General features: G+C 37.2%; 1 protein-coding gene across 1 annotated transcript in view; it reads right to left on the bottom strand.

Annotated features, from left to right (window-relative positions):
* Window positions 1-154: 154 nt before the first annotated feature.
* LOC131081622 (protein adenylyltransferase SelO-like) overlaps window positions 155-23259 on the bottom strand; it is a 24897-nt gene continuing 1792 nt past the window's right edge. Inside the window, exons 3-19 of the mRNA XM_058020848.1 lie at window positions 22978-23106; window positions 22205-22269; window positions 22044-22100; window positions 21846-21944; window positions 17013-17080; window positions 16248-16335; window positions 15282-15351; window positions 14579-14651; window positions 13933-14016; window positions 11741-11870; window positions 11165-11209; window positions 10995-11076; window positions 10813-10905; window positions 7351-7430; window positions 6464-6507; window positions 2572-2651; window positions 155-2253 (exon numbers count right to left, since the gene is read on the bottom strand). Of these exons, the coding sequence (XP_057876831.1) occupies window positions 2131-2253; window positions 2572-2651; window positions 6464-6507; window positions 7351-7430; window positions 10813-10905; window positions 10995-11076; window positions 11165-11209; window positions 11741-11870; window positions 13933-14016; window positions 14579-14651; window positions 15282-15351; window positions 16248-16335; window positions 17013-17080; window positions 21846-21944; window positions 22044-22100; window positions 22205-22269; window positions 22978-23106 (1410 nt within the window). The 3' untranslated portion in view covers window positions 155-2130. The remainder of the gene's footprint in view (window positions 2254-2571; window positions 2652-6463; window positions 6508-7350; window positions 7431-10812; window positions 10906-10994; window positions 11077-11164; window positions 11210-11740; window positions 11871-13932; window positions 14017-14578; window positions 14652-15281; window positions 15352-16247; window positions 16336-17012; window positions 17081-21845; window positions 21945-22043; window positions 22101-22204; window positions 22270-22977; window positions 23107-23259) is intronic.

The raw sequence follows: 23259 nt of genomic DNA, 5'->3' as shown, positions 1-23259 counted from the left end.
TGTGGCTTAAGGTTGGTTTGTCAATACTTACACACCTGCATTACAAGCTTAGCAGAAATAAGAATGCTGTAACCATGTCTTGATAAAGAACCTTTCCCTTTGAAATTAATGCTTTAAAAAATTATTTTATTTTATTTTATTTAAAGCTGAAAACAGTGTTTGAAACCACATGCATTTCTTCCTGAAATTATTTTGCCATAAACACCATGTTAAGCTGACAGAGAGAGAGTCCACCCAGCTCTTACTGGTTTTTGAGCTCCCTTGCTTTCAGCTGAACTGAGCAAAGAGCTCTCACCAAAGAAGTATGCCCACCATTAACCAAAGTGTCACCTGGAAGTGTTGAATTGACACACTGGGACATTCCAAAGGTATCAAAGCACCTTCAAACTGCCAAACTGAGAAATGTCCTCGAGACAAGTGTAAGGCTCAAACAAACCTCAGTTTAAAGTGGAGGGGGAAAATACCAACAGCCTAAAAGTAAGAGGGTTAAAACCAGGAGTTTAAAAAAAAGAATTTAAAATGAGGAAAGGATTACTGTTTCCCAATCCCTTTCCATATATAACTGAAGGAAGCATTATGCAGAATCAGTGAAGAGCTAGATGTCATTTTCTGACTAGGTATTAGGAGTGCACATATTTGACATACTTAGGTGACAGCAGCTGTCTGCAAGTCAACTGTTTTTAAATCAAATTACTTTTATGAAATATACACCCAGCATCAAAATAAAGCAGAACATGTCCTTGGAAAAATGTTGCACAGTAAGGTCACAAAACACTGAGACTTTTACAATGGCTTTGCTAGCATTCACTCTTCTCACCAGAATGCTCAGCCTCCCACCCTATTTCCTCCCTTCTCTTTTGTTACAACACAAAAAAATCAATTTTAATACATTTTACATCTGCAGTCGATCATAATTCATGCACTTAATCTTACACAAAAGAAGTTGAACTTTCTTCAAAACAAAAAAAATCAAAGCCTACAGAAAACTCCAGAAATGAAGTAAAATGCTGTGATGATTAGACCTCTATCAACTATTTTGTGTAGGCACACGGTTACATGGAATTTTTTAAATGTAAGATTTAGACTCCATTCAAAGAACAAAGCTGCCTCTTATTGAACACAATTATCTGGCTTGATCTGGTACTAAAATACACTGCAAAATACAAAAAGTTGTTCCAATGCTGTAGTTCAAAGCATTTGTAAAAATAAATTAATCCTTCTACCTCTACCTAATCTATTGTCTTCTAAATGGTCTGCACATCACTAGACCTTACAGTATTTTAGCCTGAAAATATCTGAAATTGCAGCATGTCCTTTTTAACCTTCCTCCATACCTGAAATGGAAGCAGTCTCAGCTGAGATGCTCCCAACACAGTCCTTTTCCAGGGCCAAGCAGCAAATTTTTCCTGAGACTTCATATCTATGCACCAATAATCTTTCTACTCCTATCAAAAGATACTTTCAAAGAGAAGTGGTCCTCTGGATAAGCACCTGACACCAACAAAGACACCAAAACTTACTCTGGAGTCAGAGAGACATCTTTCATCTCTCCCAAGACAGACATCTTTGCAAACTATTTAACTGAATTTCCCTTAAATCTTTTGTCAGTTTAATGGGACAAAACATAATCAGAATGAGAAAAGGTGTCAAGGTCTAAGATGATCCTTTGTGCTAGGTCTGCAAGATTTAAGAACATTTATGTCTGAAGAACACAGCTAAATTTGATGAGTAACAGCAAGAAGAAAATTCATCAAAATACTGCATTATTAAAACTAGCTTAGATAAATTTTAAATTGATCAGTCACTAAAAGTTATTTTAAGCTAAAGACCCACCTGATCAGCATGAATTTTGAGAGGTTAAGTGTTACAGTTTGGCAGAACTTAAACATTGGGACTCAAAGTAAAGCACAGCTGAATGTGAGAGGCAGAGTTGTCAATGCCAGGATAATCTGCTGATGCAACCCTCCATAGTGATGCACTTCTTTAATCTTGAGACTTCCTAAGTTGGTCAAGAACAGATTCCAGTCCACAAAGTCTAAGGGAGAAGTTCCTGTTGGCCTTGATCCATTAGCCCAATTTGCAGGCTTGAGCTTTGACCTTGATCATTCTTCTTGCTTGTTTGACTTTCCCTCAGGATGAGCAGCTGACTTTGAGATGCCTGGCCCAGGCTGGGGGGCGCAGGGAGTACCCAGCTCTCTCTGCAGCCTCCTGCCTCTGAAAGGGCTGCTGCAAAACCTGCTCTAGGAGCTCAACCTGGAAGCCATTAAAAATGGGTAAGTTGTTATATCAAATGTTTTCTGGTAAACAAGGAAAGGTTTTTCCTCCTGACTCCAGAAACTATCACATGAATTGCTTACTATTATTTGTACTACTATTAATACACTCACTACTATTTATGTTATAATTAATACTATTAATAATTCTGTTAATATTTTAAATAGCAATTGGTGTTTCATGGTACAATTTTGTTCAAAATGTAATACAATTCAAAGTGTAAATATAAAAATTGTTTCAATAGCTGTTATGCCAGTTATTATTAAATCTATTAAGAAAAAAAAATAGATAATTTACCTCCGAGAAATCATTCAAATTAGCTTTTTGCACTGCTGATTCTGCCATCCAATTCCTAAGTATGTATCTAGGATTAACAGCTGAAACCAAGAGTAAATAATGTTAAATTTATTTAGACATATTAAACAAAAGGAAAACAGTTATTGAAACATGTCACTAAAATCTTCAAGCGTTAAATTTGCAGATCAAGAAAAATGCATAAAAAGGAAAAGGAATTTATCACTCTACTTAATTCTCTGAGTTGCTAAAAGAATTTTTTAAACTTGCACTATCAGTAGTGCCAAAATGCCAAACAGAAATTAGAGTAGCACAGAACATTGATAGAGGAAGGATTTCCTGTCAGGAACACCAGCAGGCTTTTCAAGTGCAATGAGTTTACCATGGCTCAGGTTCCTGCTTTGTTGATGCAAAACATTTCAATGTTGTCAATACCTTCCTGGAGATCACAAAAATGAATATTGTATTATTTAATTTACAAAGTAATTACTAAGATATCCTCTAAATTATATGTATATAGGCCATAAAAGTTTAATGTTAAAATTCAGCTGTATTTTTTAGAAACTACTTTTTCAACTTTCCTTTTAATCACCTGGCTGAGGGTAGGCAGAGGTTCCTCAGTTTTTTCCACAGCTGCCTGTTGTATCCTTTTGGAAACCCTCATGACAACTGCACTGCTTCCCTGGCTTGTTCCAGGCTGCTTTTGTCTAATGAGCAGTAGAGAGAATGTTGCAACACGAGAAAATAAAACTGCTGAATTAGTAAACTAGGATATATCCTACACCAGAGCCATTAACAATTTATATAAGGAGTTTTGCCAAACTGTATGCCAGGGACAATTCATATCAGCACACATGGCTCTAATTATCAATTTTTTGGCAGATTATGTCAATGAAAGTCTTATTTTTGTTCTGCAATTAAAGGCTAGAATTCTACTTCAGTAAGTTTTCCCTTTACCTAATAATCAAAACAATGTTACAGAATAATTCTAACACTTCAAGCATGCTTTGAAATCTTAATTTGCCATTGTTCTGTATATTTTCCCCAATTCAGTAAGCATTTTTTATATTAAGGGATTAGTGATACCAAAGGTGTTTCACTCATGCACTTGAAACCAAAAGTCTGTGATTTATGGACATACACAAACTTCAGCTCCTTCTCTTTCCCCTGATGTCCCAGTAGGTTTTATATTAATAAATTTTAGGTTTATATATTTCTTTTTAAAAACCCATGGGCCTTTATGAAATATTCTTATAAATACCCTTACAGCATATTTGAAAGAGGGTATTGGAAAAAGCAGGGGAATGATCAAAATTACCATCTCAAACTTCCCTCTATTCAAGTCCTTTAATCACTAAGTTATTAAATTATTCTATTTACAAATAATATATTAGAAGGGGTCACAGACATTCTTCTTTTTCACATTCCCCCTGTCTAGTATGTATTTACATATTAAAAAAGTCAATAAATACAACTGTTTACTGGGAATCCTGATAACCTCTACACAGGCATAACAACACTGCCCTAACTGCTAAAGAACAGTGTTTTACCACTTGGCAAAACAATTTGCTCTGGCCAAGTATTTTATTTAATCCAGTAAATGGGTTATCAATAGTAAAGTGTGATAACTATTTAAAAAAAATATTTTAAAAGGTGAAAAAGTTAACATATGACTCATTCAAAAAATGGTAATTCACATTAGAGCTGTGAGTCATTTTAGCAGGAGAATATTTGTCCCAGAAATAAATTCTTAACAATTGCAAATTGACAAGTTTCACAGTGGCTTTAAAAATGTCAGTATTTAACACAAGTGACAAGATAATTATCAAAGAGTAATACAAGCCAGGTAAGAAAAGGACAAAGCAAAAGAACTTTTGTGCCCTTTATAAGCATGATCTGGTCTACTTTTTTTACATGCTGCTTTTGTAAAGAAATACAATTTTAGACTTGGATTGTCAAAACTTTTTGATCAACTCCAGAAGAACTAAATTTAGGCAGTACAAGATAAAACACTACTAAGAACAGAAAAAAAAAATAAAAATAATGAATAAGTGACGACTTTAAATGATTCAAGCTAATGTATGTTGAGAAGTGAGATTTTTTATGACACTAACAATTAGGGAAGGGTAATGAATAATGAGGTGTTAATGCCAATATATTCAAGGTCAATCAAAGACAGCAATACACAATTTAGTGGAAGTTCCCAACCCAGTTGAGAATCTGAGGAGCCCAGACAGATTTGTCTTCAACATGAAATGCTGGGTAAAAATGCAGACTTGCCTGAATTGAGCCAGATTGCTGCTGGAAGTTGTGCTGACAAGGACAGCTGTTACAAGCAAATGCTCAAACAACCAACAAACAAAACAAAAACTGAAATCATTTTTTAAGAGACCACAGGGGCACCTAAGTAATCTATTTAAATCCATGGATGTAAAAATGTAAAAAAGAACAAAAAAAAAAAATCCCCAAAACCTCTGTAAGAAATTTCAGTCACACTGTAATATCGAGCAGCTAGCAAAAGTCCAACAAGGGTTGTTGATTTTAAATAAAACAATAACAAACTAACATCAGTAGCCTATTATAAATTTTTGCAGCTCTGCAGTATGAATAGAGAGTGATGGTTGATTATATGGAAGAAAATGAACTGAACCATGAATCTTTGCAGATCAGGTTTTGACTGCTACCAAAACTAAGACCATTAGCACAAGTGTCATTTTGGAGGCAAAAACCCTTTTCCATGTTTCATCTGTCTCCTGCCTGTACTATGAAATCCTCTGAGGTGCATGTAGAAAAACATAATGATGTTTTGCAGAAGATCATTGACAAATTAGGATCCTTTCTGATTTGGAATAAAACCTCAGAATGTCATGATTTTCTCTAAAAGCAGATTTAAAAGATACAGAAAAATAAGATACGTGTTTAGACAGTTTTCAGCATTCAATTTTAGCTGAGGAAAACAGGAACTTGAAAATTCAAAACGATAATTGAGTGAAGGGCCTCAGAAACTCACAGATGAAGCTTCTTAACCCTACTGAAAACCAATAAAATAAATATTTCTTCTTGGTAGCTCTTTTCATATTAACTTTCTAAAATGCATATAGAATTTTAAGAAGTATTCTTTAAAAAGTATAGAGCCTTTGTTAGAAATGGGGATGCAAACCTGAAACCATAAATTGTGCCCTCTGTAGTTTTACTGCCTCATTACTGAAAGTCAGAGCCAGCTCCTGCCATTTTCCTGGGAAATCGATTGGAGCTTTAGAAGAAAGGGGCCAATCAATACCCAACAAAAGAGTGCAGCCATTTCCATCCTGCTTGGCAGGAAGCACCCTGCAAAGCAGTGTAACAGTGAAGCCTCTTGGGCAGAGTTTGATCAGATCTTGTAGTTCCTTTATTCCCTTTTGGCCATTGATTTTCAGTAGCTCATTTTCTCTTATAAGCAAATTTCACAAATTTACCACAGCAGCTTACTGCAGATCAAAAATATCTCCCGCTGAACAATTCTTGGAGTTTCATATGCACTGTTTCTGCTGTGATACCTAACTGCAGAACCTTTGCCATTTTGTCTTTAGCATAACTTGGAGAATCAAAGCACCTTACTTTGCCTCCTATGACCAGACAGTCCTTTCACAAGGAGTTTTTCCTCTGGGTGACAGAAAGAAAAAGTGTGTCCCTATCAGAAATCTGAATTCTGTGTAGCATGTAGAAAGGGCAGAGACAGACAGAATGAATGTATATTGCTACAAGATTTGGAGCAGCATAATGAGAGTTTCTCCTCTTAAAAAAATACTGTATTTTAGTTCTACCCAAAAAGAAAAACACCTACCACAAAAGAAACATATGTAAATAGATATTTGCCATCTGCAAGCAGATGACTCCTTTGGATTGTTTTACTCACTTGCCATTCTTGTTCTTCTTTTGGCATCTGAGTCACCATTGTTACTACACATCAAAAACAAACAAAAAGAAAAAAACAGAAAGCACTTTAGCTAGTGAGGATTAAGCTGATTTATTTTTAGATATATCTTATTTGACTTCCATTAAAATCATTAAGTGCTCTGCTTTTGTGTTTGGCAGAAGCTGGTGTGAATCTCTATGAATAATTAGACTTGGAAAAAACTGCACACTTTCTTGTAGGTTCTGTGCCTTGTATTGACTTTTCCCCTAAGAATTTTGTTTACTGAATAAAATTTCCAAGTACCTGATATGTATTTATTTTGACTACTATTAGCCATGCATACCATATATAACTAAGAAAAAAAATGTTAGATTCTTTATTGATTTAACACAAAAGACTCCTGTGCATTCCTATCTATGCAACACCATGGTTTCCAAATACAATCTGTGTATTTGCAACTGTTCAATTTCCATCCCCTGCCACCATAAAGCAATGTTATTACATAGTAAATATATATAAATAAGCAGTAATTAAACACTATTCATTCCTATGTACTTGCAAAGCCTGTTTGTGATTCTTGGACAGAATCTGTAGGATTGCTATTTGAAGAAAAACTGTTAACCAAAGAAAACTGATCAGGTGCTCAGTGAAGGACAAAGAATAGAATTACTCCTACCATGTCATTTTTATGCACCTGAGTGTCAAAACAGAACTACAACAGTAATTTTTGTTGAGTCCAGCAGAATGTAGAGCCAAGAAAACAAAAAAGACATATGAAACCATGTTTGGGCCAGTTTATTAGACCCATTAAAGACTATGCAAAATCACTGCAGATTAATTTTGCCTGCTTCTGGCAAATACAGACTTTAAACTACAACCAGACTTGCCTGTTTAATCTCAGGAGGTACATAGTAACCCACTCTGAAAATAATTTGTGTTTACCCAGATCCTGGAGAGCCCAGAATTCCTAAAGAGAAAGAAACATTTATTGGCAGATAATCAGAATTATTTTTCTGTTAAGCAAAAACCAAAGTAAGCAACAAATACTGTGTTTTAGCCCCAGCTGGCAACTAAGCCTCACACAACCACTTGCCCTTTAAACCTCAGCTGAGGTTTAAAGTAAGGTTAAAAGTAAGAAAACTCTTGGGTTGAGATAAGATCAGTTTAATAACTGAAATAATTTAATAACAACAATCATAATAGCAATGTGAAGGAAAATATCAAAAGGAGAGTGAAATAAAACCCAACATAAACAAGTGATGCAAATGAAAATCAATTGCTCACCAACCTATGCCCAGCCAGTTCCCAGGCAGGGTATCCCCCTGAGCTCTCTGCTGGTTTGTTTGCTGAGCATGGCACCAAGTGCTGTGGGATATCCCTGTGGCCAGTTTGGGTCAGCTGTCCTGGCTCTGTCCCCTCCCAGCTCCTTGTCCACCCCCTGCCTCCTTGCTGGCTGGGCACCACAAGAAGCTGCAAAGTCCTTGACTCAGTGTAAGCCCTGCTCAGCAACAGCTAAACCTTCAGTGTGTTATCAGCATTATCCACAATCTGAATCCAAAACATGGCACTCTACCAGCTACTAGGAAGAGAATTAACTCTTATCCCAGCTGAAAGCAGGACAATGAGCAATAAAAGGATTTAAAAGACAAATGTATCAGGACCCTTCAAAGAATTTTCTCCCGAAACATTCCACTACTATCTTTTGCTCTGTATTCAAATTATTTATTTTTGCTAGCATGATGCAGCCTCATGAATCCACCTCTGTTATGACAAATTTTACCTAAACACCTCTAGAACTTCACCCCTATTCTTCCTTGGCTTATTGTCTGACCTATTTGATTTTTTAAGCTACATAATTACAGGTTTCACTTTCTTCTGAGACTCATACATGGGTCAGATATATTAATATAATTGTTTTTCATCAAAAAGTGTGCAATAAGCAAAATATATAAATAAAGAAAAGGTAGAGAGAAAGAGAAACTAAAAGCTAAAGGGATAGGAGAAAACTGAGAAGAATAGAGACAGCAGGAGAGGAGACAGAACTTGGAAGATGCTGACAGCAAGGAATCAGAGCTTGGGGTTACTGCCTCCATGGTGGACAGCAAACACAAACCAGGCCTCCCTGGCTGATTACACTGAGCCAACAGCTGCTTCATATTCCTCAGCTCACAGACAAAAAATGAACTTCAGAGAAAGAACAGATTAGGAAGAAATGGACATAGATAAAAGGAGCTAAACAGCACATAGTCAAGAAAAAAAAAAAAAAGTAAGGGAAATTAAAAACAAGAAGAAAAAGTTTTTATCCCATCTGGGTTTTTTTGTTTTGGGGTTTTTTGAGGAATAAGAGTAAAAAGTATATGAAAATTATATTTGATCATAAAAATGAGCACAGAAATGACTAAGAGCTGGGAATCAGGCAGGTGGATAACAGGTGAGTATGAGAATCAAGCATTTGTTCAAAGATGTGCAGAGTTAGGCTGCTTTAGGAGGAATTTCATAATGTTTTCAGTTAATACTAAATGCAAGGACTCCTGCAGTGTTCCCAAAGGATTCTAGCATTTTTAGGTCAATTTTGGTATGCAGCTGAAAAAATCTTTAATATTGATACACAAATCAATATGAAAACTTGCTGATAAAGTGTGTAAATAAACAGAGGTGAAATTACTTTAAAATTGAAATTCTTTAAAACAATGAAAACTTTTTACCAGCATAAAATTGTACTTGTTTTTCCACATCAGTTTTGAAACTCAGAATTTGTGGGCTAAATCATTTCATTGTGTGAGAAAAAAAAAAAAAGATCAGGTTGCTACCAAGTGAGGGCTGGAAATGACCCTTGGTGTAGCAGCAGGATCACAACTACACCACAATTGCTGGTTCCTCAGCTAACACCTTCAAAGATGGGAAGATGGAGTTGCCATAAATGGAAAAATCCCTTGGGTTCCATGACAAAAATACCTTCTCTTACAAATGCACCCATTCTCTTATCACCCTCCTGTGCAAACAAATAATTCCAAAGCCACAGCTCCGGCGTTTTTTTGTTGCTTACCTCTAGAGTATCAAAACTTTTAAACTCTTAATGGCTTCAGGTTAATAGAGAAGGTGAGAATAGACCTCTTACTTAACAGAAGAAAACAAGGAAAATCAGAAAATTTGCTCAAAACCACTTAATTATACGTGGAAAAAGAACCATCAACTCCTCATTTTCATTCAGTGTTTTACATTGTCATCCTGCTGCCTAAAAACAACCTCCTAAGTCCTGCTCTCATTTTAAATTGGCTTCAAAAACAAACAGACATAAATCAGATGTCTGGGGAAGGCAATGAAGTTTCCCAGGCAAAATTAACAATATTCATCACATGGAAATACATCACTATATTAAAAAATAAAAGGAAAAAAAATAATTTTGGCTCCTGCAAAAAGGCCATTTTCTTTCCAGTTTAGGTTCCTTTTCAGAACCATATTACAAGCTTCCTTTTCAGAATTTCACTTTTGCTTTTTTATTCAATTATGACTTGCCTAGAATCTCAGTCCAGTTCAAATATGTCAGCTATATTTCCAAAGATTGCACTACATCCAAGTAAAAAATTTAAGTACTATCACGTATTTCCTGAAGAATAAGTTTAGTCTAAGTTAAAGCAACACAGGATGAGATAGCAGGCTGAGCAGGACACAAGAGCAAAATGTATTCTCATGCTTTAAGTTACATTTAAAACCAATCTCTTGCTCAAGGAAGGGCAGAGGCCATGCTGGGAAAAGATTTGTAGCAGGAATTTATGTTGAGATTGAATCTCACTTATCATTAGATACCAAGACAAGCAAATATGCCTGAGAGCAGAGGTTTAGGCCACCTGGTAAACCCATGTCAGGAACAGTCTGGTTGACCTGAGGCTGAAATTTTCCTCATGAGTCCTGTGCAACTTCACTTATTGGACAAAAAGTATTCTTAAACAAAACAACAAAAAAACAGGGAGATGAAGGGGAAGAAAATTCTTTGTAGCAGACCCACATTAAATGTGACAAAAATCACATTCCCAGTTGTGTATGAGTATTTATTACCACTCATATTGGACCTATACCAAAGGGTCAAAATCTGACTTGAGCATTTTTCATGAATGCACATTTCATTAGCACTTTTCATTAACATATCCATCATTACCAGATACAGGCTTAACAAGGGGAGGTGGCCTGACACAGGTGTATTAGTCCCTCTGTGCCTTAATAATGACACAATAACATATTTCCCAGACAAATCATGGCTTGAGATAGCCTCTGCTATATCAGAGTTATGTCCAATTTGATTTACTCTTTTCATATTAAGCATTCCTAGGACTGGGTGCTTGTATTTATACCTCAGGAATATGGAGCTTCTTTAACTGGTCTGCAGTAATTTCACTCAGCTCTCGGAATGTCATTGTAAAATCAGCCTTTGTATCTTCCATAATCTGGTGAATAAAGACACTTCTATGAGTGCTTTTCAAGTGTGGGGTACCAGTTCAGATGTTTGCCAACAAAATTATCAAAGTAAACTCACTTTTAAGAGGAAAGCAATCAAATAGTTATCACTCTCATTCTCCCCAAGAAGACCCAATTTTGTTTTGAATAGTTCTGTGAAACTAAAAATAGTAACAAAGTATGGAAGTTGTGAACATTATACATTTTATAGCATTGTAATTAGAAGGTTTCAGTTCTGCAAGTGCATACCGACTGTGATAGTGCTCACCAAACCCCTCCAAAATCTGGGAAGCTCTGCAAAACAGAAGAAATGTCAAGTTCTAAGGAACTGAAATGCTGCTGCAGGTATAATCCTGCTGTACATCAAACAACAAAAACTTCTGCCTGCTATCTCAGAAACACTGATACTCTGAATCATCTGGGATCTGTTCTTCATATAAGAATCTTTACAGGAGGCTATTAAAAACTGTTTCATTACTTCAGGACAATGCATGGTCTTCCTAATAAAATGTCTTACAAAACAAGCGAGGCAAACTGAGAACAGAAAACTATGGGCAAAAGTCCTACCTTAGTGAAAGGAAAAAGGATCACACAACATCAATAGCTCCCTATAGTCCTATTTTACTACTATTTTTGACCCAACAAAAACTTTTCTCCCCACCCTCTAATCTTATTCTGGCCAACAACTAATCCAGAATCAATTCCCAGTTAAAAAAATGAAATATCTTAAAAGCAAATCCCTTTCTTTCCTAAGCATATGATGCTTACAGTGTCTCTCATCTCACTAGTTCCTTTAAGCATTATGATATTTTAAGGATTACTTACAGCTGCTTTTGCCTGGGATCCAATAAAGGTTTTAGAGCTTGTAACAGCTTGCTCAGATTAAACAGCCCAACACTTGCCTGATTTCCTATTTTATACCTCCTTTCATCATCAGATGTATTTGGAACAAAATCTGTTTCAAACAAAACATTACTTTTCCATAACAGAGTAATTACAATAAAGAATCAATGATAAAATATTGAAATACATTCATTTTTATACTTACACAGCAAACTTATAGAAGACTTAAAACCACTTAAATATTTAAAATTAGATCACAAGAATACTTATTGAAAGTGAATTAACTCAAGATCTATCATTTGCAAATCTAAGGAATACATCCTTCACACACAACTTCCCATATGTTAAAAGTGACATTTTCCTACCTGAAGATACAAGGTAAGTTCAGATGGTTACAGAGAAAAATAAACACTTTTTCATTAAAAACAGTTTTTTACACTTAACTTCAGTATTTGTACTACTTCTAGTGCACACAGATTAAGCAAACATATTTAGCACATAGATTAAGCAAACAAATGTCCAACTACATTCAGGATTTAAGTGTTTGTGGAAAAGTCACACATAGAGTAAACATGTATTTACCTGTACAGTAAACATGTATTTAATAGGCCACCTAAGCAAGATTTGTTTCAATTGGAAAATTGAGCTTTGTATTCACATAAAAAATACGCCTATATCTGGATTTTATATCCAGTAGTAAAATATTCTGTCTAGAGCAGCAGTGTGTGAGGGGATCAGTGGGAGCCCCTCACTCCGATCAAACCCAGATAAGCTGATCAATGCACACAGCATCACCTGAGTCCTCAGAGGACACTGACAGCAAATGGAGCTTTAAGGAGGACACTCCCAACTCATCTGTCAGATCTGGTGAGTGGTTCCAATCTGAATTTTGACTCTAACACTTCTCATCTGGCTCTAGGGTGCACTGTCTGGCTGGGATAGTCAGTTCTCTTCACAACAGCCTGTCTGGAGCTGTGTGTTGAACTTGTGACCAAAGCAGTGCTGATAGCACAGCAATGTTCTACACGTTGCTCAGCAGGGCTGGCCCAGCATCAAGGGCTCAATTCTCATTCTGCAAGCCCAGAAAATGAGGCTGGGGTGGGCCAGATAGGAAGGGATGCAGCTGGGACAGCTGAGCTCAGCTGACCAAAGCGATATTCCACACTTACAACATCATGATCAGCAATAAAAACTGGGGGTACTTTTTCCAAGGCAGTTGTTGCTTGGGAACTGACTTGGCATCAGTCTGGTGGTGACATATGGTGAGTGATTCTCTTTGCATCACTTGCTGCTCACTCCTGTCATTTTTTCCCCCTTGACTTAAACAAATGTCATTATCTTGATCCATAAGCTTTTTCTTAGCCTTGCTTTTCCAATTGTCTCCCTCAGCCCACAGCAGGGAGGGGTGAGCCAGTGGCTTAATTGCCAGATGGGTTCAACCCACCCTATAAAGAAAGATCTAAAAGGAAAAAATCCCCATTTTGTTCAATACAATAGAAACAATATGACATTTATTCTCATGACTTTTCCTTAATTTGAGGCTGCAGGCATGAAAACACATAGCAAGATAACCACTGCTGATTCTGAAGTTTATTCAGTTGCAAACTATAAACAATATTCTAAGAATACACATTTATGTACATACTGAACCTGTACCTATCAATCCCAGACTGGCTGAGTTAATACTTTCAAAGAAAGGTTCCCATGACTGTGTAGGTTTGATTTCTTTTCTTCCACCAAATATTTAGCTGCTGTGACTATAAAACTAGAGCTTTCATGCATGCAAGTTACTGTATTCCACTTCTGCTTTTGGCTGCTTCCAGCAATACACAATTTTTAGTTTTCTAGGCTTCTGTTGTAGTATCTATTGAATTGATGGTGATCAAGTAGAAACACTCTCATGGAAATGAGTTTAATAGTAGTATTTCATTAACAAGACTTTTAGTCATTGAATGCAACCTATATAGTGTATCATAAAACTGGTCACTAATGCAATTTTTTCCCTAAAGCTCTTCAAACAGTACACATGCTTAGGGTTTTTCTGCTAATAATGAAAGGAGTTTTCATGCAATGGAAACTATATAATTTAATATAAAAAGATTATTTTAAGTAAAAAAACCAAAAAAAAACCAAAAAAACCCAAACAAACAAAAAAAAACAGATGCTACACTTACCGGGGTCATAGGAGTCCATAAATCCAAATGGACCATAATCTATTGTTATGGACAACAAACTGAAGTTATCTGTATTGCACACACCTACAGTTAAACAGAAAGGAGAATCAAAAGTTAAAACTCCACCTGAACCCCAGTCTCTAGGCATTTTGCTGTGAAACAGGTGCACTGAATTTAGAGAGCTCTCAGGAATCAGACTCTGAAGAATGTCCCCATCCCTGTGCCCCCAGCACATGCCCCACAGCACAGCCAGGCTGCTGCTCCTGCTGCTGTTTTGGGGTAAATCCCACAAATCTGCAGCAGAGCCAGACAGCTCCATGTCCTGAGCACTGTAACAGGCCAGGGCTGGCTGTGGAGGGATCAAATTCAGAGCAGTTAAACTCACACATGGCATCAGCACCCTGTCTTTGTGCACTGCACTGCTGCAACAGCTCTGAGTATTCTTGCTCCCCTATTCTCATCCTGTCAGAGCTGTGCTCTGAGAGATCAGACAGTGTAACTCTGTCACAAAGCCCCTTGTGTGACAGATAAAGCTGTAGGTGAACACATCAGCAGAACAAAATATCAAGGTGACAAATAAAAGCCATTTTAAGTCCATTACTGTAAAGTGTCCCTCCCCTAAAGCCAAAGCCATCTGGCACCTTACCATGTGCAAACCCCACAGACATCCACAAGGAAATGAGATTCGCAGTCTCTGACACGACTGTAGAGAAAAATTCCTGAAATCAAATATATCTTTTACTTCAAGTCCTCTGTATCAAAAACATTGAAATACATAAGCATTTTATTCACTTTAGAAATATGTAATATATTCTATTTTTCAAATTTAAGCATCTGTCAGGACTTGTCATTCCCATTCTAAATTATATGAATGCATAATAACCTTATTCAGCAAAGACTATAGTCAAATAAGTATACACAGATGCCCTTAAAGTAATGAAAAAGTAAAATTTAAAAAAAACAAACCAAAACATACTATTTATACTAGGCAGTGTACTAGAATATACCATTTATACTACATTTACATTAGCAAAAGCACATTTCATCACAACATAACTGATCACTGATAACCTATTTGTAAAAGAACAAAATAGAACAGAAAATGGAAGCTTCACAATAAACATTTCCAAAATGCAAACTGGTAAAAAATGTTCACATTTGACTTTGAGAAAACAAAAAAAATCAAGAAGTACATTTTTACTGCAGAGAATTAACAAACTTTTGCTAATAAAACCTGGAAGCTCACTTCAAATTTTAAAATCTTGTAAAACTTGAAATTGTGAAGATCTTCCTGTAATTTTTGTTCACATGCTTGTGGAAAATGAAAATTACTCTCAAAAAAGACTTACCAGGTATCTATTTGAATCATTCATAGCTATTGATGGAAAATGTTCCTGGATGATAAAGTCTAGCAATCTTCTGTAACAGCAGAAACAGAATTCTTTAAACAAAACTGGTACTTTGGATCTGATCATTAAAAATTCTTGTTTTCAAACAGCAAAATGTTGATCTACAGCTTGCCACAAATAGATATTTTAAAAAATCAATCTGTTTAGACTAAGTCTATTAATCACATTAAGCTCTTCCAAAATTCATAGAGATAAAACCTAAGGTTGTAGCCGTAAATAAGACTGGACACAGTCTTAAAATTAAAACAGAGAGAGTTAAAATTATCCCCACATTAAATCTTCAGAGTTAAAATTATCCCCGCATTAAATCTCCAGAGCACACCAGGACATGGTTCTGCATGCAGCAATATCCATTTTTTAGGAAAAAAATAAGAGTTTGCATTTCCAAAAAAAACAGTATAAGATTAGAAGGAATAACCATTCTACATCAGAATTCTCACAAAGAAAATGTTCTGACTGAATTCTTATGGAGTAGGGTTACTTCCACAGTAGCTGACTGTTCCCAAAACAGTTCTCCACATTCCTACAAGACAGGCTTAGGGAAATGGGATACATGCATTGAAATTTGCAGGACCTGTCACAGAAAACTGAGAAATGTAGGAACTCACACTTTCAACTTACAAATCTTTTCGAAACAACTCCTCCCTAGTGCTTAGTTACCAGAAGTACCTAGGTATAAAACTTTCCTCATTTTGTAAGATCCAGGCTTTTACACATCTCAAGGGTTTTACCTTTGTGAGGTAAGATCTTTGGTATGCCTGTATAAAAATAGCAGATTACCTTTCTGAATTATGTAATCTCACTTGCTAAATAATTGATGTCTAAATTCCAACTGTATACATGAATTCTAATGTAAGTTGATGGTTGAGAAAACTATTTCAGTTACTGTGAAGATTCAATTCAAACCTTAGTAAGTCCAGTTCCCCAGAGTGAGCCAAGATTTCCAAGGATCCTATACGAAACCACGACTTGGCAACTCGTAGCACTATTGCACCTTAAATATAAAGACAAGAGTGTTTAAATGGAAACAGAGCATCAGCAAAATAAAACAGTTCCATAGCAAAAGCCACCATGTGTTGTTTCTATAGACACAAAGTTTGTATACACACAGTTCAAATGGTATTTTTGTAAGTATGCCTAACACATAACAGATGAATATGTATAACATAATTTTACTACACATGCATTTTAATGATAAAGCTTGATTTGCTATACCAGCAAGCACAGGCAAAATTCTGTTATTGTATTAATACTAGAATCACTCCAGAAATGCCAGCCTCAAAGAAAGAACACAAACAGATTTGTCCCCATGCTGTGCCATCTCTCTCTTTTTCAGAGCAGGTGTAGATGATACAGCAATGATATAGCCACAACAACATTCCATGCATCCTGGTAGTGCTATCACAACAATGGAAAGCTTCCCTAGATTTCAATATCATTTTTGTAATGGGAAATGAAAATCAAAATTATATTCTTTCAATACATATGCCACAATCATAGAAGACCAGTTCAGAGGGCTTTCTTCAACCAAGATATATTTCAGATTGATTTTCTCAGGAGGGGTTTTATATCTTAATAAATTACATTAAGCCAATTTGTTACTTTTTATTACACATTTTTTCATGGAGAATTAAGTTACAATGTTGTAATATTTTAAAATATGTTCATTACCTCTTTCTTTCTTAATATTTCCATTGTAAAACTGGTCTCTCCACACATCATCATCACTTACAACTAAGCTGCAGCAAACAAGAAATGAATGTTAAAAATTATCTCAGCAAAAGTAATTAATATTGAAGATCAAAGTGATATTTTATATAAATTCATTTTCTTCATAAGAAGAAAGATGGTTTTGGTGGCATAACTTTGTATTTACAAATGACACAGGCAAAAAAGATCCTGAGGCTTAACAAGACTTTTCTTGGAAGATGGCTGCTCTCAAAAAGAGCAGTGACAGATTAGTGTGATTGTAACATTAACTAAGTCCCAATTTCCCTGGGGACAACATGGAAATTATGAGGAGAGAGAAATTAGAAACCAAATTGCTGCATCAGATGGAGGTTGCCCTTGACATGAGCCAAAATTATGTCAGAAACTTCAGGGACAAGTCTGTGACCCTTAGCAATCCCTGCTACTGGTACTTGGATTTTTAAAACCAATCTCTTCCTTTCATTTGCCTTAAAATTCTGCACATCCTATAAATTTTCATGTTTATCCAAATATTGAGGTTTGTGAGAGTTCAGTAAAACTTGCTTTAAAATATTTCACAACTTGCATTAATTTGTTTAAATAAAATATGTAATTTCCTTGTATTTCCTGTTCTGTCAGGAAAAATCAATCCTCACAAACTCACAATCCTCACAAAAAAGGGCATCATGTTCCTCTAAGGTTAACAAGTAGGATGTTTTCTCTCCAAAACAACTGGGATTACTCTGACAATCCAGCTTGGTGCCATCTTCCCAAAAAGATTTTATCCCCTCAATAGGCACAGAAGACTCCTTGTTCAAGACTCTAGCTGGAGGATAATTTAGCTCACTTTGTATAATTCTTTGTATAATTCTTCTTTATCTTTGCTTGTTAACTGCAAAATATTCTTTACTCAGGAGAGACATGGACCTATTGGAGTGGGTCTGTGGAAATGACCAGAGCTGGAACAACTCTTCTGTGAGGACAGACTGAGAGCTGGGGCTGTTCATGGGGAGTAAAGGGAGACCTTACAGCCCCTTCCAGTCCCCAAAGGAGCCTACAAGAACTGGACAGGTACCCTTTACCAGGGCCTCTAGCAATAGGACAAGGAGGAATGGCTGCAATCTGAAAAAGGGCAGGTTTAGATCAGATATTAGGAAGAAGCTTTTTACTCAGAGGGTGGTGAGACACTGAACAGGTTGCCCCAGAAAGGCACCATCCATGGAAATATTCAAGGTCAGGTTGGATGGGAATTTGAGCAACCTGATCTACAGAAGATGTCCCTGCTCATGGAGGGAGAATTGGACTAGACCAGTAGAAGTCTCTTCCAACCCAAATTACGATTCCATGATTCAAAATATAGTTGGGTGGCACTGCTATCTGATATTTAATGCAGCTATTTATATCTGCTATTAGGTAGTTGAAGACAGCAGAGAAGACAGAACAAAACTTTTCTTCGAGGTACACAGCAAAGAACAAGAGACAAACCTATTATTCCATTCATAAATATGACTGAAGACAGCCACAGTGTTAATTCTCAAGAGTTTAATTTTGGAAGCACACTAGATTCTGGTTTTACATACTTGAGCATTGAAATTTTAGAAAGAATTTGGCTGAACCAAAAATGTGGGAAATCCATATAAACAAAAATATGTACAAAAAGGTAATGAAAAGAAATAGCATGAAGTCTTACCTAGTGCAGTTGCTTGCAACAGTAACTGTGGTTTGAAACTAAATTATTGTTATTGGATTCAGTATTTTTAAAGATACCTAGTAGCTATTCAAGCTGAACGTTCTGCTAACTGCAAAGAACAGGCAGTGAATTATTTCAGGAGGGGGACAATATACAGAAATCAATCTGCTCCTTTTATTGGAGCTGTACTGATACAAGTAGAATTAGAGTGTTTTGTTTTTTTCTTTTAATACTCATTTGGAACCAATTAGTATGTCTGTAGGATTAAGTACAAAAAGCTCTGAGCTAAATGAGATGGAAGAAGAAAATCTTAATCCTTCAAGAGAAAACAATAAAACTTAGAGAAGGAACCTCAGGCACCTACAAAATACTCTGTGCAGCTGAGCAATAGGGGACAGAAGGCACAAAAGTTGTGCTACTAAACTTTACTGTTTTGGACAGACCTCTGCCAGAAAGGTTGTTTCCTTTTTACTGTGTAGCTCTTAGCAGTCTCTCTGCAAAATTCGTACAGAATACCAGCACTTCTACTGCAGATAAAAAATCCATGGAGGCCTCAACATTTAGTTAGCACAGACATGCAACACTTGAGAGCTGGCCAGGTAGCTGAGCAGCCACACAGACACACATTCCCACCAGAAAAGTAGCTCTCCAATGGTCCCTGCAGTTGGTAAGTACTGTAAGGCAGCAGCAGACCAGCTGTACACTCACCCACAGGAAACAGAGCACTGAAATTGCTCCCACAGTAAAGAAGCTGGAACAGCATGGAAGGAAGTGGCAGAAGGAAGGAAGTGGCGGAAGGAAGGAAGGAAGGAAGGAAGGAAGTGGCGGAAGGAAGTGGCGGAAGGAAGTGGCGGAAGGAAGTGGCGGAAGGAAGGAAGTGGCGGAAGGAAGGAAGTGGCGGAAGGAAGGAAGTGGCGGAAGGAAGTGGCGGAAGGAAGTGGCGGAAGGAAGGAAGTGGCGGAAGGAAGGAAGGAAGTGGCGGAAGGAAGTGTCGGAAGGAAGTGTCGGAAGGAAGTGTCGGAAGGAAGTGTCGGAAGGAAGTGTCGGAAGGAAGTGTCGGAAGGAAGGAAGGAAGGAAGGAAGGAAGGAAGGAAGGAAGGAAGGAAGGAAGGAAGGAAGGAAGGAAGGAAGGAAGGAAGGAAGGAAGGAAGGAAGGAAGGAAGGAAGGAAGGAAGGAAGGAAGGAAGGAAGGAAGGAAGGAAGGAAGGAAGGAAGGAAGGAAGGAAGTGTCGGAAGGAAGAAGGAAGGAAGGAAGGAAGGAAGGAAGGAAGGAAGGAAGGAAGGAAGGAAGGAAGGAAGGAAGGAAGGAAGGAAGGAAGGAAGGAAGGAAGGAAGGAAGGAAGGAAGGAAGGAAGGAAGGAAGGAAGGAAGGAAGGAAGGAAGGAAGGAAGGAAGGAAGGAAGGAAGGAAGGAAGGAAGGAAGGAAGGAAGGAAGGAAGGAAGGAAGGAAGGAAGGAAGGAAGGAAGGAAGGAAGGAAGTGGCGGAAGTGGCGGAAGTGGCGGAAGGAAGGAAGGAAGGAAGGAAGGAAGGAAGGAAGGAAGGAAGGAAGGAAGGAAGGAAGGAAGGAAGGAAGGAAGGAAGGAAGGAAGGAAGGAAGGAAGGAAGGAAGGAAGGAAGGAAGGAAGGCTGATATCCCTCCCTACGTGGCTCTCACTTAAGGGCTTGACTTTACACTCCCAGTGCTCTGCCTGCTGTTCTGCATGAATATCAAGTCCCATGCAAGTAAAGCCACTCAAAACTGAGCCAATGCATATTGGCTCACTCTTTTGACTTAATGTGCAACACTGCTCACTGGTAGCCTCAGTGTGTGACTAAAATGGCACTGTATGAAGTGTTCTGTATCTGGCAGTATAGTCATAAACTGGAGCACCCCATTGGGAACACAGTACTTAAAATTAATAGAGCAAACCAACCTGCTGGGTGTTCTGGGATAAGCCATAAGGTTTTTCCTCCCACTTCTGCCAAGACTTGACAAGACCTCTGTTAAGTGCATCCCACCAGCCCCAGTACAACAGCTCCCCATCGGGAAGAATATGGCTGTCAGCTGGGGTTTTTCCAAATTAAGTCTTGCAAACAGTCTGCAGAGCTTGTACAACAGTCAAGGGAGCCAGGCATTTAACCAATCTGCCAGCAGAGAGCTAAAGCACACTGTGTGCTCAGTAGAATTCGTGCACAGAAAAGGGGTAATTTCATACTGGTTTTGCACTGAACAATTTGTTGAGACGACAGCAAAGAGAGGCTCTAACCTGCCAAATGATTTCCTGATGATATTCAGACAGATTTAAAGTTCTGCATTAACAGCCAACAGCAAAGAGTCTCAAGATGAAGTCAGTGAATAAACCATCAAAAATGTCATTTACAAACACTGCACTTCAACAGAGCAAATGAGTTAGAACTAATGCTAAAGAGATTTGCAGACACTTTGCAAATACAGACACCTAGCCATGTGGCAGCTGAGTACAGGCCTTTTCTGCAGAACATTTGCTTTCTCTAAAGCCTGAAACACCGCAGTACAGACTTCAGACTACTTGGAACACAAAATGAACTTGGTATTTTAAATGTGATCATCTGAAAATATTCAGTTACTTGATTCTGAGAAAATCATCCAAATGAATGAATGTGTTAGTCTCCTTTGGTTCACACAGAATTAGTTTTAAAATTTTTTTTACAAACTCTCTCTCTGCTGAAGGGGTGTTTGCATAGACAAAAAATTGAGAGTAATTGCCTACATTCAGTTCTACATTCAGTCAATATTAATATTTGTTCATATGACTGACAATTCTTCCCAACAATCTTAAAAATGACAGTACAAAAATAGCCCCTTTGCACATTTTCCTAGTTGGCTAGATTCTAGAATTTGAATTGACTTTACAGAAATGAGTCTTTATTACACTGAAGTTAAGTTGTATTTCTAGAATATGTGATGCAATTAATTGCTGTATTTTATTATTATTGGAAAGTTTTATCCAAAAATCTGTGGACAATATATTTTGTTTTGATTGTGTACACATGAAGAGATCTTTCATCTTGGGAACTAACTGCCCTGCTTTATTGACGTTCAGTGAAACTCAGTCACAAAATTACCTGTAAATTAGTATACTCTGAACAAAAGAAAGAAAAATACCTAGCAGCTCTGCTTGTGGGAATTCCAAGATGGTGCATGGCCTCACTACATAAAAACTCTCGAACAGAAGAGCGAAGCACAGCTCTCCCATCACCATTCCTATGGAGAGCAGAGAAATAAGGACCGGGTCATAAAATCAAAGCAAATTTCAAAAAGAAAACATTCAGTTTTAGCGTACACGGAGTAACTGCAACTAACCTGGAGTATGGGGTCTTTCCTGAGCCTTTTAACTGCAGTTCCCACTTCTCACCATGCCTGCAAAAATACCATTGGCATTTCTAACAATAGATCTCAGGTTAACCATGAGTCAGCTAGACTTGAACACAGAGTTCAATCAGACACTCAAAAAAACGTCACACCTGTTTGTATATACTCCGATCAAGTGGGCTCTTCCATCCCCGAGCTGACCTGCCCAGCTACCAAACTGACAAAAATTAAAATCAAGTTATTGATCTCTATCATTTATAGAAGTTATAACTGAAACAATACAGATTAAATCTAGGTCCTCACAAAAGACACATTTGCTCACATTAAAATGTTGAACCCTAAAGCTGTACTTCCATACTCACTCCAAAAATGAATCAGAAAACCACAGTAACACCTCTTTTTTTGTTTACCTTCCAGCTACAATGTACAGCTACAGACCTGTCTTTTGTATAATGAGCCTTTAAACCCACATGGCTTGCTTTGGTTTTTTTTAATTGGAAATTACAAATCCAATTCTAGCATTCTTCTCCATGAATAATCATAGCCATTTCAATGGAACTTGAACCTTAGTAATCATGGTGTTGCAGTGAGGCTCTGTCCTTCTCCACTCCTCTGAGCTATTAGTATTAGATACTAATAGTTGGCCAGACTGCTGGGGTGCTAAGCAGACTCAGCAGCTAATGAAAGTTAAAAACATAATTTGCTTCAGGCATAAACAAAAGCAGAACAAGTAAACAGGGTACAGTGGAAGGATATTATAGTTCTTTTCCACCTGCAGCCCATTATGAAGAACAAGTTTGCAATCAAAGTGTTAGTAAGTGTTCATGTACTCACAGATATTCACTCATGTACTCACAGGTATTATCCAGGTGTAATTCACAAAGACCCACACAATTCCACCTGGAGGAACGAGTGCCATACTTACCTGGTGACCCCCATACCTATGGGCCAGTGGAACAGACCCAAATATCACTTTGCCACCACTGACAAACTCCAGAAAATCAGATGATCCTTTGACAGATATATCAAGATCCAAAATATTTTCAAGAACATCCTGGAGAAAAAAAAATAATACTTGAATATGATCAAATTGTCAGTGGTAATGAACATGTTTTCTACAGATTTCATCATTAAAAGACATCTCACAATATGTTTTAAATGCTCTGTTTGTTTAAAGTATTTATTGAAAAGATATTTCAGGATAAAC

Source organism: Melospiza georgiana, chromosome 1, assembly GCF_028018845.1.
Source record: "Melospiza georgiana isolate bMelGeo1 chromosome 1, bMelGeo1.pri, whole genome shotgun sequence".
Lineage (NCBI taxonomy): Eukaryota > Metazoa > Chordata > Aves > Passeriformes > Passerellidae > Melospiza > Melospiza georgiana.
Note: the sequence above shows the minus strand (reverse complement) of the source record. Positions and strands in the feature narration are given on the sequence as shown.